Source organism: Colossoma macropomum, unplaced genomic scaffold (assembly GCF_904425465.1).
Source record: "Colossoma macropomum unplaced genomic scaffold, Colossoma_macropomum, whole genome shotgun sequence".
In the NCBI taxonomy this organism is placed as follows: Eukaryota; Metazoa; Chordata; class Actinopteri; order Characiformes; family Serrasalmidae; genus Colossoma; species Colossoma macropomum.
Window position 1 is genome coordinate 43,722,367 of NW_023494805.1, and position 15,135 is coordinate 43,737,501.

The 15,135-nt window shown below is 42.1% G+C and overlaps 1 protein-coding gene across 1 annotated transcript; it reads right to left on the reverse strand.

The window, feature by feature from the left end:
- Positions 1-3,845: 3,845 nt before the first annotated feature.
- gpr160 (G protein-coupled receptor 160) lies at positions 3,846-10,193 on the reverse strand. The gene is made up of 2 exons (XM_036596718.1): positions 9,099-10,193; positions 3,846-3,947 (listed from the first exon to the last, which is right to left on the reverse strand). Exon 1 carries the CDS (start codon positions 10,059-10,061, stop codon positions 9,177-9,179), a length of 885 nt encoding a protein of 294 aa, XP_036452611.1. The 5' UTR covers positions 10,062-10,193; the 3' UTR covers positions 3,846-3,947; positions 9,099-9,176.
- Between the last annotated feature and the right edge of the window lie 4,942 nt (positions 10,194-15,135).

Here is a 15,135-nt window from a genome sequence, read left to right on the forward strand (position 1 = left end):
ATTTTTTGTACACACGGGGGCGCTGTAGGGGGAAAACCTGCCTGATTAGCATCCCTCGCCTCTGTGGAAGCAGAGGACACTGTTTTTTCCTTGTTTGTGTATGAAAGGTGTTCACTAATGCTGAGTAAGTGAGATATGATATGTATAGGCTTATGGTTATGATTATTAGAGTTATTATTACCCTAGAATTCTAATATTAAAGACCCTTTTTTGGAAGCTAAGTGCTTTTGTAAAGAGAAAAAAAAACCTAAAATGATTTTAAAATGATATGAAGACAGTTGAGCTCCCACCACGACGCGCTCAGCGCTGTTTAAAAAGATGGATATATTAAAAATAAGAGAGAAACTTTTATATGGGGTGTAAATCGCAGCTCATTGGCTAAATGATGTTTTTTTTATCGCCATGTCACTGAGAACCTCTCCCCATCCTGTGATCTGGAGCGAGTCGAGCTCCCTCGGGCTGTTTACTGTTTACGGCTGTTGGTAAACGCCGAGAGCGTGCCGGAGTGACGGGAGCGCATGGAACCGAGACGCCGTTCTCCTACCTCACGTTGTGATATCAGAACTGTTTTGTACAGCTGTTCCTGCAGGTGTAAACACAGACGGACGTGCTTTTAGCCGATACCTCACTTGTACGTAGTTTTTTGTTCCTTCTTTGGATTTCTGCGCCCCGTTTCGGACTTTGTACATACGCCTTGTATAGACATCCAGCTTGGATTCAATTCAAGTAAAGTTCTGTAGTGTCAGAGCTGCAGCCTCTGTGACTCCTTATTCCTCTCTGTGGCTCTCCTTCACACTTCTGCTCACGTTCACAGCGCCTGAGGGTCTCAGACGTCTTTAAACGTCACCAATTTATCAACAACACTCAGTGTTTGAGATCTCTTTACAGTGGTGGTGATAGGAACCAGACGTCCACCTCTAAAAGCTCCCTCACAGAAAGTTCCTACATGAAATGGTTATGAATTCACTGCCTGATGACTGAGACACTGTTTTATGATAGTTTAGAGAAGATTTTGGCCCTAAAATCCATTCATGGTGGAGGGATATGTAATACACAGGGTGTTGTGAGGCAAAATAGTCCCCAAAGAAAACTTATTATTTCAGAACTGTCAATATAAAATGGCTTTTTTTGCACTGTAGACGTTGTGATTGGGTTATTAAGCGTCTCAGTAAAGCATTTCACACCAAACCACTCTTTGTTTACATCACAACCCCTGAATTATGCAGAAAGTTTGGAAAAAGTGAAATTTCCTTTAAAATAGAATATAATTCTCATTAATAAAGTATATAAGTTTACATTCATGCGTAAGCAGGTTTGATTAGTGTGGAAATGATGCGCATGTTCAGTTTAAATAAACAAAGTGTGTTCAATGCTGCAACATGAGGAGCGAAACTGCTGTAACTGTAACCTTTAAACTGAGCGCTCAGATTGTTTTGTGAGAACATTGTGAAAGAAAACGGCACATAAAATTTTCATAATTCCCCATAACTCAGTATGTGAGGTAATCAGAGAGATTCAGAGAGGTTTGGTGTGAAATGGTTCAGATGTCTTTACAGTGGTGGTGATAGGAACCAGGGGTCGCCATGACTACAACACAAATATAGACATTTTATTTACTATCCAGAACCACCAGTGAACCTACACGAGTCTTCTGAGTTTATATGGAATGTTGATGATGGAAAATAGTGGAAAATCTGAAATAATAAGTTTTCTTTGGGGACTATTTTGCCTCACAGCGCCCTGCATGTTATGTATCCTTCCATTTTAAACATTGTGAAAATGGTGTCTTCTCAAAGGAAATGGTCGTAAATCTAGTTGATGTGGCTAATATTTCCCATTTTGAGATAGTTTTAGGAATATTTTGGTCGTTTAATCTATTTCCACACATTTGTAATCCACATCGCCTTTTTGGGAGATGGAGCAAAACCTCATATCTCCGTTTTTGTCATTTTTCAGTTTCTGACGTAATTTTAGTGCTTGTTGCCCTTCACATTATGTGTAAATGGACCAAAACAAACGGCCCAAAATGACTTGATAAAAATTCTGGTTCCATTGACTTACATTAGAAGTAAAGTGTGTTTTTTCCTTCTCCTGTAAAGTTACTATTTTGGAGATGTGAGGTTTTGTTCCGACAGCAGCGACGTGTCTCTAATACAGGGGTTAACAGTCCTGGTCCTGGAGATCTCCCACCCTCTGATGCCCTTGAAGGCCTTTGATACCTGGATCAGGTGTGATGTATTAGGGGTGGAGCTGAATTCCTCAGGGTGGTGGATCTCCATGACCAGGATTGAGCCCCCCACTCTAATGACTACCCTTTATCATGACCCCCAAGTGTGGTGATAATGGTGAAGACCACCTGCAGAGGAATGGCAGCGCCAGCCGTGGGAGAGCTGAGGTGACGAGTGCAGGTGGAGAAGATTTCATAATCTCCAGAACTCACATCTGGACGTTCTGGTCAAAAGAACATCCTCAAGGACGCCCAAGACTCCAGGGTGACATTTGTCTTATATGGGAGAAATAACTTTCCACCCCATAATACTGTACAGTGATGACATCACAGCGCATTCAGCGTCGTGTCTGTGTTTGATGTGAGGCAGGTGTTCTGTAGGATTCATGTAATAATCGATACAGGTGTGTTAATTTGACACATCTGTATCTGCACTGTGGCCCAGTGGGTGGCGCTGTCGCCTCACAGCGAGAAGTGCTGAATTCAAATCAGAACTGAACACAAAAACCTTAAAGTGTACTGAGAGTTTTACTGCTCTCCTCCGTGCAGCTCTGTAAACACTCCTCACCGAACTGCGTCCTCCAGGTGTCCTCAGTGTCTCTCAGTCAGCACAGGAACGAGTAAACGATCCTAAATGAAATGATCTGACCGGCTTCTCACAAACACACACACACAGTCCCTAACTCAGCATAGAAACAAGAAACGGTTCTGAATAAGGAGGTCAGACCAGCCTTTACAAACATAAACATAACATAAATACAAATGTAGAAACAAGAAAACAAAGATTTACACAAAATTACTGTGTTCTGGGAAAAATGAGGTCCCAACAGCGTTAAGAACAACATTAACGTTCCCAATAATTTGAACATTATTGCTGCTTATTAATACTCATATTTAACACCAAGCACTTTAAACGTACAATAATAAAAGTCCCAAAGAACATATTCACAAACATATCACTGCAAAACCTCTCATTTTTACGGTTTTCAGTTTTTGACATCATTTGAAAACGCCGGTTGTTCTTTAACATTGAGTGTAAATTTCATAACGAATGACCAAAAGAAACTCAGAATAACCTGGAAAACATTCTGGTTCCACTGACCCACATTAGGAGTGAAGTACGTTTTTCCTTCTGTAAAGTTACCATTTTGGAGATTTTAGGTTTTGAAATTCTTCACTGTTTATCCAGAAAAACACATTTGGCTCTCAAAAGTCGCTGTGATGCTGCATGACCTCCTCATGACCTCCTCAGATTGTCTGAGGAACTGAAGAGCTTGGTTGTGCTGCTCCACACGCTTCCTCTCCAGCCCCCGACTCAGACTACCAAAGATCTGTCAGGCCAGGTCAGTGAGGAGCAGAGTCTGTTCTCTGGTAGAGATATGAGGAGGAGGAGCCAAGATGGAGGCACTTCTGTGTCAAAGGTAGGCCAGAAGAACGAAGGAGGTGGGTAGTGGAGGGATGGATGGCAGAGCTGTGGGGGGTGGAGGAGGAGTAGCCTGCTGGTCAGGGGCTACTTCATCATGGCGCAGTTAAACGTCCTGGGGAGACTGGACTGTGTCAGGTTTGATGTTCTGTGATGGAAACAGTGTAAGAGTGAGATCCACACCTGTCTGTGTGGGTTTGCTGAGGTTGAGCTGGACTGTCCAGGCCTGGTCAGCAGAACCGTAAGGCTGATATGACGCCTCTGTCACCGGAACAGTGAGAGCTGGGCCTACAGACTCTGTACAGCAGAGTGAAACAGCACAGGGTGAGGTATGAAACAGAAACGGGGAAAAGAGAGCAGTGTCACCATGGAACCAGACACTGGTTCTATATATTCCTACAGAAGAACCCTTTTCAAAAAGGTTCTAGATAGAACCATTTATAGCACATTCATGCACATTTTCAATAAATCTGAAAAACCCTTTCATGATGCAGAGAACCGTTTGATCATGCAAAGGGTTTTCGGAGTATTCATGGTTCTGTTTAGAACCATTTTGTTTACTAAAGAACCGTGTAAAATCGTCTTTTTTAAGTGTGAATTTTAAAGGTGCTAAATTTTGAGGTAACAAGATTGGACAAATATTTATGGGACATTCTATTGATTAAAATTATTTGTTTTACTTGTTTTACTAGTATGTCCCATAAATATTTGTCCAATCTTGTTACATCAAATTATAGCACCTTTAAAATTCACACACTTCTAGATTTTTCTAGAATCATGTGGTCATTGATGTTTCTGTATGTGTCCCTTTAAAAAAGCCAATAGTTAATAAACACTGTCTGGGTTCTCCTGATGAGCTGAGTTGCTGTTCCTGTTCTTTGGTGTAAGTTTTGCACAAAATGTACACAAATGTAAACAGTTAATCAGCACAAACACCGCTAATGAGTCCAGCGCTGTCACGGTCACTGCGGAGCCGCAAGGCAGCCCAAGTTCAGTGGTACGGCGGGTCTTTGCGCTCAAAACATGTCGGAGTCTCACTGTTTACACATATAACATAACTTAGTCTTAACATGCAAATATCAGTTTATTAATTAGACACCAGTTTTCAGTATTTGGATTTTGTTGCCTTTGGGAAACCTTGATAAATCACGATGCTTTACCGCCACCTACTGGTGAGGCGTTATTGCTCAAACTACATACAGAACCGACAGACCAAATAATGAAAAACATCCAGTTTTTAATGTGTTAACTTATTCTGAACAGTGAGTTTTGGTAGAATCTTTATAAGCATGAATACACTGCATTGTTGAACAGTTTAAAGTTAGTCCTGAGTAATTCCCCAAAAGTGGGACTGGAGTTCATTTTATTCGTCAGATCTGAGGCCTTTCACTGGCAGAGACCTTAAAAACGTGTAAACGTGTTTTTGTCACGTTATCACGACTAAATGTTTCGTGTTAACGCGCGTGTTTAAACGTTTTGAGCCCAAAGGCCTCCCGTACACCGGGCCTCGTTCACCAACCGCTCCTAAGAAGAAACTCTTCTTACGCAGTTTTGATGAAGACTCTGACTCTCCAGTGTCCTCTTATATAAGATTAGTTCTTAGGTAAGAACAGAATCTACACACAGTCAAGAACACGAAGGTAGAGCAGTTCTGCGCTTTAAGAACACGACATGAATCTGACAGAGACTTTTTCTTAGAACCTTTATCAAGAACACACTTAAGAACAGACTTAAGAACACACTTAAGAGCAGACTGAGGGAGATGCTGGAGAACGAGGCCTGCTGTACTGAAGACGCTGAACACTGCGTGTGGGAATAACAGAAATGTGTTTCTGCAGCTCATAAATTAGAGTTACTTTAACTTTTTGAGTCAGTCAAACACAAAATCCCAGTTTAGTTGTACATTTTACTGCGTAATTTAGAAAAGGTTTCCTTCACGTCACCTGTGCAGGGATGGTCTCTGCAGTAGGCAAAGGTGGGCAGCTGCCCAGGGACCCCATAAAAATACAGATCAGATATACTGTTATACTGTACCTGTAGATGTTATATAACGTATATATGTGTATATATATATATATATATATATATATATATATATGTGTGAGATGTCTGTAATTTGTGGTTGTAGTGATTATTTACAGTAATTTAAATGCAGCTGCTTAATTATCCATGACTTAATTATCTCTTTCCCATGCCTTACTAAGTCATGGCCACAACCTAATTATGACGTCCCCACACCTTATTAAGTTGGGGCCATGACTTAATTATCTTGTTCCCACGCATTACTAAGTTTTAGCCATGTGTATTTTTATTTATACATATGTCTCACTCACTCACTCACTCACACTCTCTGACTCACTCACTCACTCACTCACACTCTCTGACTCACTCACTCACTCACTCACACTCTCTGACTCACTCACTCACTCACTCACACTCTCTGACTCACTCACTCACTCACTCTCACTCTCTGACTCACTCACTCACTCACACTCTCTGACTCACTCACTCACTCACTCACACTCTCTGACTCACTCACTCACTCACTCACTCTCTGACTCACTCACTCACTCACACTCTCTCACTCACTCACTCACTCACTCACACTCTCTGACTCACTCACTCACTCACTCTCACTCTCACTCACTCACACTCACTTACTCACTCTCGCTCACTCACTCTCGCTCACTCACTCTCACTCACTCACTCTCTCTCTCACTCTCACACTCACTCACTCTCTCACTCTCACTCACTCACATTCTCTCACTCACTCTCACTCACTCACTCTCGCTTACTCACACACTCTCTCACTCTCACGCTCACTCACTCACTCGCTCACTCACTCACTCACTCACTCACTCACTCACTCACTCACTCACCCACACTCACTCTCACTCATTCACTCTCTCACACTCACTCACTCACTCACTCAGCATCTGACACGCTCATCCAGCAGGGGGCTCTTTGCATAATGAAAATGTTCTTCAGGTCGATGGAGAACGTGCTGTGTGTGGTTCTGTGTAGCACCAAAAAGGGTTTTTCTATGGTTACAAGCTTGACATCGTAACAATAACAGAACCCTATACAGATTCTCCATCAGTCTGAAGAACCATTTCACCATTTAATCATGCAAAGGGTTCATCGCTCTATATAGAACCATTTTCTTTACTAAAGAACCCTTGAAGAACCATCTTTTACGAGTGAAGTTCTGCTTAATCTTTAATTAGTCAGATTATCTGTGATTAAGCACTGTTTTGTGTGATTATCAGCACCAATTAAAACACCTTCACTATATTAATGTTCTGTTTCATACGGTTATTAATGAACAGCTTCAGTCAGAGCTGAATCAGCCGCTTCTGAGACTCTTTAAACCATGTTAGCTGTTCTGTTATCACTCATCCCTCACAGCTCAGCACTGAACCTCGTTTGAGCTCTAAACGGATCCAAACGGAGTTCATTCAATAAGGAAGCTGTCTGATAGGAGCCCTCAGTACGTTCCCTGCACTGTTTTCTTCACTGTTTTATTTGTTTGTTTCCTAATACTCACTATGTTTAGTCTGTCGTGCACAAAAATATAAATGAATAAATAAAAAATAAAAATAAACCTGAACACTAAACTCCATCACACAATAACAACAACACGTACGTACGTAGAACTGATCCAGATTAACTCATCTGAGCCAGACTGACCTCAGAAACTCAGGATTAGACAAGAAATACTGCGTCTCACTGGATTTATATCAGTAACTTTAATAAATAAGTTATAAAGTAAAGTTATGCAGTTATTGTGTTCAGTGATCTTATTAATCCAGCACAAATTCCTCTCTGCCAGGTCCAGCGTTCCTCACATGACCTTTCTCTTCCTCTTCTTTTTCAGAACAGTGACAGAAAAATTCCAGGCCGATTAAAGGAAACAGGAGAGCTCGGAAAACTCAGTCCTTCACCGTCATTCCCGGTTATATCAGGTAGTGTCTTCCAGCACATTCCAACACACACCAGTCTGAGTGAGCCGCAGACATTGGGGATCAAAACTGTGGTTTCCACAGAATCTTTCCTGAAAAATAAAACCTTCAGGCAGTTTACTTCCTTAAAAGGGGGATTCCACTCATTTCCCAAAATTTCCTGGATGATTAAACGGTTAATATGTAAACAGAGAGAGACACTCTGTTCTAGATAAACTTACAGAGTCAGAACTGTTCACAGTGGTGGTGATAGGAACCAGACGTCCACCTCTAAAAGCTCCCTCACAGAAAGTTCCTACATGAAATGGTTATGAATTCACTGCCTGATGACTGAGACACTGTTTTATGATAGTTTAGAGAACTTAAACTCCATTCATGGTGGAGGGATACATGCAGGGCGCTGTGAGGCAAAATAGTCCCCAAAGAAAACTTATTATTTCAGATTTTCCACTATTTTCCATCATCAACATTCCATATAAACTCTGAAGACTCGTGTAGGTTCACTGGTGGTTCTGGATAGTAAATAAAATGTCTATATTTGTGTTGTAGTCATGGCGACCCCTGGTTCCTATCACCACCACTGTAAAGACATCTGAACCATTTCACACCAAACCACTCTGAATCTCTCTGATTACCTCACACACTGAATTATGGGGAATTTTGAAAATTTTATGTGCCGTTTTCTTTCACAATGTTCTTCTCACAAAACAATCTGAGCGCTCAGGTTTTAAGGTTACAGTTACAGCAGTTTTGTTCCTCATGTTGCAGCATTGATATATCATAAATATCATAAAACAGCGTCTCAGTCATCAGGCAGTGAATTCATAACCATTTCATGTAGGAACTTTCTGTGAGGGAGCTTTTAGAGGTGGACGTCTGGTTCCTATCACCACCCGTGTGACTATGTTTACATGTTAACTGTGCAATACTTTAAATTTTTTGGTGTAATTTCCCTTCAAATCAAGTCAACACAACACAACACAGCATTGTCTGGTGTGTTTGTTCAAAGCAGACTGGAGCCAAAACTGGTTTTTCCTCATATTTCTGCCTGACAGCAACATGCAAAGTGGAGTTTGAAGATAATGCAGTTATTAAAGGGCCTGTGTGATAAAAAGCTGAGCTTTTCTCCCTTTTCTGAAGTAAACGAGTTTGATGTAGTCGTGTAGAAATGAATTATGAATATTTTAGATGCAAGACAAATGCCTGATCCCAGGAGGGGAGGAATAAAGTGCAAGGAAAAATGTTGCATATTGTCCCTTTAAAGTCCTTCTTTAGGGACTGTTTCCAGTATTTTGTCCTCTCTTTGCATTCTGCTGTCCAGGCTTTCTTATTTGCCAGCTCGTCGTTCAAACCTCTGCCTTGTAGTTTCTATGCTGAGAGATGCTGGACGTTCTAAGAGGTTCCACTTCAGTTCTATAAGCTGCTCAATGCTCACACAGTCTCAACAAACATTTCCAATAACACCTTTTCTCCCTCATATTCCTACCTGACGTAGCTTTCGTCCAACTTATCACCTTAAAGTCCTTTTCTTCACCGTTTCCTTTATTCTGTCCATTCCTGAACATCACATCAAGCACTGCGTCCACCGATGGAAACCCACCGTTTCTGCCTTTTTGTCCTCTTTCTGCGAGCACAGCAGACACGAGCAGCTCCTCAGAGCCAGCGTGATGTGGAAGCTGTGCAGGAGGCACAGCCAGGGCACGTTCATGTCCATATAGGCTGGAATCTCCGCCTGGGAACACAGGAGGGACGCCAGCAGGACCAGGAAGGGGCTCCAGGTGCTGAGGAAGGCGCACACCGAACATCTCAGAAGGGCTTGGCCCTGAAACCTCCGCCCCTTTTCTGGAGGAACAGATGTACAGAGAAGAACGGCAGCCAGTGCTAGCAGCACCACGGTGGCCACCTGGCTGCTCTGAGACCTGCTGGTCAGTTTGCATTGGCGCAGGAGGTCGTCCTCCGTTATCGGGCTGGAATCGGGTCTCGAGAAGACGTAGAGCGTGGCGAGAACCCAGAGCAAGAGCGTTCCGCAGATGTATGTGAGTTTTCGAGGCCAGGGGACCTCCGTGGTGGACTCTGTGAAGTAGCTGTCAGCACCTATGAGAAGGAACACAGGCCAGTGCAGGACACCGTAGATGAATCCAGCAGCCTGGATCAGAAGGCAGATGTGGTATCTGGTGAGGTGCAAACCACAGATAGAAAAGTCCTCCATGAAAAAGACCTGAGTGACCACCACGTCCAAGAGGGTGTCCACCAAAGCCAAAGAAATGCAGAGGACCCCGGTGAAGGTCCTCACCATGTGGGGCCATTGGGTGAGAACCACCAGCCAGTTGAGCAGCGCCTTCAGCCACAGCAGCAGCAGGAGGGTGGGGATCGAAACCTCCATTGGAAGGTCTCTAGGCAGCTCTGAGGAATTTGCAAGCTGCTCCTCGGTGAAAGGAGCGCTACCCATGCATGGACACGCCCCTAACAGGAGAGGTCAGGCCTGAGTGGTGAAAGTGTCTCAACAGGCCCAGCCTGTTTTTCATTTTAATGTGGATCCTTTTGAATAGAAGCTTCTGGTCTGAGCGCCTTCCTCCACACACTGCATTCACTGCTGGCTCCGGCGCCAAATAAAAGCTCTTAGAAGTCCTGCAGGCAGAAGTGGTGTAGCAACAGTGTGTGGTGTAGCAACAGTGTGTGGTGTAGCAACAGTGTGTGGTGTACCAATGCTGACTATTCTTCATGCCTGGTTCCTCCTTTTTCTAAAACACACTCACTCTTTGTTCATGTTTACGTTGTCTTTTTAAGGGCTCGTATCATGGAAAACCAGACATTCCTCAATTTTAATATACATGCAATAAATTGTAATAAACATACAACAAACATGCCTTTCACTCTCCCCTCCATCAAAGCTAACAAAAAACAGAAAAACCTAGAAAAGGTTCTAGTCATTGGATCAAAACCATGAGCCAGTTGAGTAGCACCTTCAGCCACAGCAGCAGCAGTGAGGAGGGGGACGGAACCTGCACTGAAGAACTCTTAAGCTGCTCGCCGTGTTGTGGAGAACCAAATATTCCTCAATTTTCATAAAATGAAAGAGTGAAATATACAGGGTGATTCAAAAGATTCATCCGATTTCAAAGCGCCATATTTTTACAACCGTGAGGCTCTGAGGAACCAATCACAATCCAACTGAAAGGGGGGGTCATAGAGTCTCTGACTGTCAGTGGAAGATGGCTCCCTTCAGTCTGAGAGGAGATGAGACCCCTGAGCAGAAAGCGTTCTGCGTTCTCCACTTCAATAAGAGTGAATCCGTCATAACTGTGCAGTGTGATTTTCGTGGGCAGTGAAGCTCCAACAGCTCAGAGCGTTCGTCGTTGGTTCCACAACACTGGATGATCTCCGAAATCGCACTGAAAGAGCCGTGAGTGCAGCGACACCCGACACGCTCAATCCAGTATGGGATGAGTTTGACTATGGTGTTGATGTTGTCTGTACAGCTGGAGGAGGTTCAGACTGAGACCTTCTACAATTACATAATAAACTTTATGCTCATTTAAACCATTTACAGTTCACTGCATTGATCTGTAATGATGTACAGGTGAAATAGATCATTCTGAAATCGGATCAGTCTTTTTGAATCAGACTGTAGTTTGTCACTCCCCAGTACAAACAGTCTGTATATGAAAACTAAGCCTGCTGTGAATTCACTGTTTTTGTGATGCAACAAAAACCAACATGTTCACATACACCTATTCTGCCTACAGTTTAGCCCCGCCCACTCATGCTTGTGCTATAAGGAGTGTTTCAGCTCGGACCGTTTTTTTTAATGATGCCCAAGTAGCGCGACCTCTAAGCGCTGACCCTCTTGTCAGGAGACCCTGAGTTCAATCCCTGGTGATGCTATAGCCGTCCATGTCTGGGAGTCCAAGATGGCACAGTTGTCCCGCTCTCTCTGATTGGGCAGGATGCCCCCCCCATCGCTCAGAGCGATGCTAGCCAGTTAGCTGACGTAACTGAGCTGGCGGTTGGCGTCTCCTCCGATGGAAAAATGAACTCAACAGTGTAGAATATGGGCCCTTTAAAGGTGCAGTATACGATCCTGGAGAACGATTGAAGCTCAACCTGTTTTTTAGATTTTCATGGACATAAAATCCTTCGCAAACGTCGTACAGACAGAAACCATGATATAATGTTGGAGTGAACAGCGACAGAGCCGGACCCCCTGACTGAGAGCTGCGTGTGGTGCTGTAGGTGCTGTGTTCTCCCACACGTTACCCAACCTGTTTCTCCAGCAGGAGCTCAGAGATAGAAGACAAACAGCCCATTCTGAGCGAGTTATGACAGATGAGGAGTCCGACCGGTCTGGCAGAGCAGACTGCTTTGGTTATGAATGAAGAAATGAATGAATGAATGTTATGCGTTATGATGATCTGTGTTTGTGTCTGTGATTGCAATTATCTGAGATTATTCAAAGTCCCAGAGTAAAATATTAAATGTTTGTATGATATTAATTTCAGTTTTCTATTAAACATCCAGCAAAGCTTAAATGAAAAATACAAGATGTAAATATGATAAAACACAGGTTAAAAATCGCTGATCAGATCTGAGAACTATGTGGGCGTGGCTAATAAGCAGCTTGATTGACAGCTCTCTGTCCAGCACTCCTAGCTGGCTCCGCCCCTCATACAGAACTAACATCATTATCCAGCTTTTATGTGACGCTAACTGGACGAAAAAGGTCACAGATGAACAGACGAACGGATGGACGAAGTAACGTGTGAATGAAGGAACAGACGAGTGAACAATGTTGGTGTTGATAAACGAGTGAAGGGCGACAGGCAGCTACAGACAGGTGGTCTACCTCGCTAGCTTTAGTTTATCCTTTGATAAATTTGAGTAAGATGATTATAATAATCTACATCAATTAAATCTGTATTGACTCTGATGTATACAGTGTTTTGACTGGCTAAAACACACTCACTGCACAGATAAACATCTCTCTGCTTTGGAAACAAACAGTTAGGCGGATGTATCTACAACCCCGTTTCCAGAAAAGTTGAGACGCTGCGCAAAATGTAAATAAAAACAGGCCGTCTGCTTTCTTCCTTCTACCTGTTATACCATAATAAAGGGACGAGCCGTTACTGACCGTTTACCAACACGTCTATAACAAGTTTGTATTCTTATTGATTCCTGATTAAAGCATGAAATTATCCATTTACATCAATGATTATTACAACCACTCTCGACAGAAGTTGGAACGCTGTGCAAAATGTAAATAAAAACAGAACGCAATGATGTGCAAATCATTTAAACCATTTGATGCCAGCAACACGTTCCAAAAAAGTTGGGACAGGTTCATGTTTACCACTGTGTTTCATCACCTCTTCTTTAACAGCACTCTGTAAGTGTTTGGGAACTGAGGAGACACTGCTGTAGTTTAGAAAGTGAAATGTTTTTCTGTTCTTGTTTGATACAGGATTTCAGCTGCTCATCAGTTCAGGAGCTCATTTGTCGTATTTTTCATTTCATAATGCGCCAAATATTTCAGTGGTGACAGGTCTGGACTGCAGGCAGGTCAGTTTAGCACCCAGACTCTTTTAATATGGAGCAGTGCTGTTGTAATACATGCAGAATGTGGTTTGACATCGTCTTCCCTGAAAAAGACGCCGTCTGGATGGCAGCATATGTTGCCAAAACATGTATATATCATTCAGCATTAATGGCGCCTTCACAGATGCTGGCTTTTGAACTGTGCACTGATAACAAGCTGAGTGGTCTTTAGCCCGGAGGACAGTGTCCATGATTTCCAAAAAGAATTTAAAATGTTGATTCGTCAGACCACAGGACACTTTTCCACTTCCCCTCAGTCCATTTTAAATGAGCTCAGGCCCAGAGAAGGTGGCAGCGTTTCTGGATCCTGTTTATATCTGGTTTCTTCTTTGTGTTTTAGAGTTTTAACTTGCATTTGTGGATGCAGTGATGAACTGTTTTCACAGACAGTGGTTTTCAGAAGTGTTTCTGAGCCCATGCAGTGATTTCCACTACAGAATCATGTCTGTTTTTAATGCAGTGCTGCCTGAGGACCCAAAGATCACAGCCAGCAAATACTGGTTTTTGGCCTTGTCCCTTACATACAGAGATTTCTCCAGATTCTCTGAATCTTTTAATGATATTTTGTACCGTAGATGATGAAAAGCTAAAGTTCTTTGCTATTTTATGTTGAGAAACATTATTCTTGAATTTTTTTATTCCTGGTTAAACCTTTTTATATCCAATCTTGTTACTGACCTGTTGCCAATTAACCTAAATAGACGTGAGATGTTCCTCTCTCAGTCTTTTGTTGCCCCGTCCCAACTTTTTTGAAATGTGCTTCCAGCATCAAATTTAAAATGCATGTATATTTTTTCAATGAACAAAAACTTCTCAGTTTCAACATCTGATTTGTTGTCTTTGTTGCTATTTTCAGTGAAATATAGGATTTAAATGATTTGTACATCATTGTATTCTTTTTTATATACATTTTGCACAGTGGCCAAACTTTTTTGGAAACAGGGCTGTAATAATCATTGAAGTGAATGAGTAGCTTCATGCTTTAATCAGGAATCGACCTGTTATAGATGTGCTGGTAAATGGTCAGTAATGCCACTTCCCTTTACTAAGGTCAAACAGGAAGAAAGCAAATGGACTTCAGAAGGCACTGTAGTAACTCTTTAACCACAAAGAGATTAAAAGGAACAAACATAACGAAATGAATCAATGTTTAAACATTTAAAAATAAACTCACTGTACACACCTTACAGACTGATTTAAAGGACTTTTTTCTTCAAAAATAAAGTCTAGTGTGGTATGTAAACGTTATTAATGTTTCAAAAGCCACCAACCCAGTCCATACTGGTAACTAATGTGTACAAACAGCCTGTTTTGAATTTATTGTTTATGTGATGTCACAAAAAAAATATTTACACCTATTACACCTATTCAGCCTAGAGCAGTTTAGCCCCGCCCATTCACACTGAGGTTGTAAGGAGTGTTTCAGCTCTGAGTAAGGCATGATACAGGACAGCCAATCAGAATATGGCTCATTTACAAATAGGAGTCCTAAATGTGCAATAACAAAAATTGTAAGTGATTAAAAGGGATTGGAAACTGGTCACTTAGAAATAAAACAATTTTTTTGGGACATAAAATCAAACTAATGTTATACGTGGATCTGGGGAGAGAATACAGTATAAGAAAATTTGGCACACGGGCCCTTTATTATTATGCTTACGCATTTAAGCTACGCTATGTAAGAATTGGGATGATTTGAAGACATGAGAAATGTGAACTACACACAGATGAATCTGAATAGAGAACTCTGTCTAAACTGAAGGAGCGTCTCTGAGGATGAGAGTGAATTATCTACTACTGTATCACATCTTCATCAGTGTGATGTTGATTCTGAGATCATTTGAGGCCGAAACATCGAGCCGGACCTTCTTTTAGAGTCTGTGTGTGACGTTAATACGTAAAGACGTACGACGTGGAGTGAAAAACTC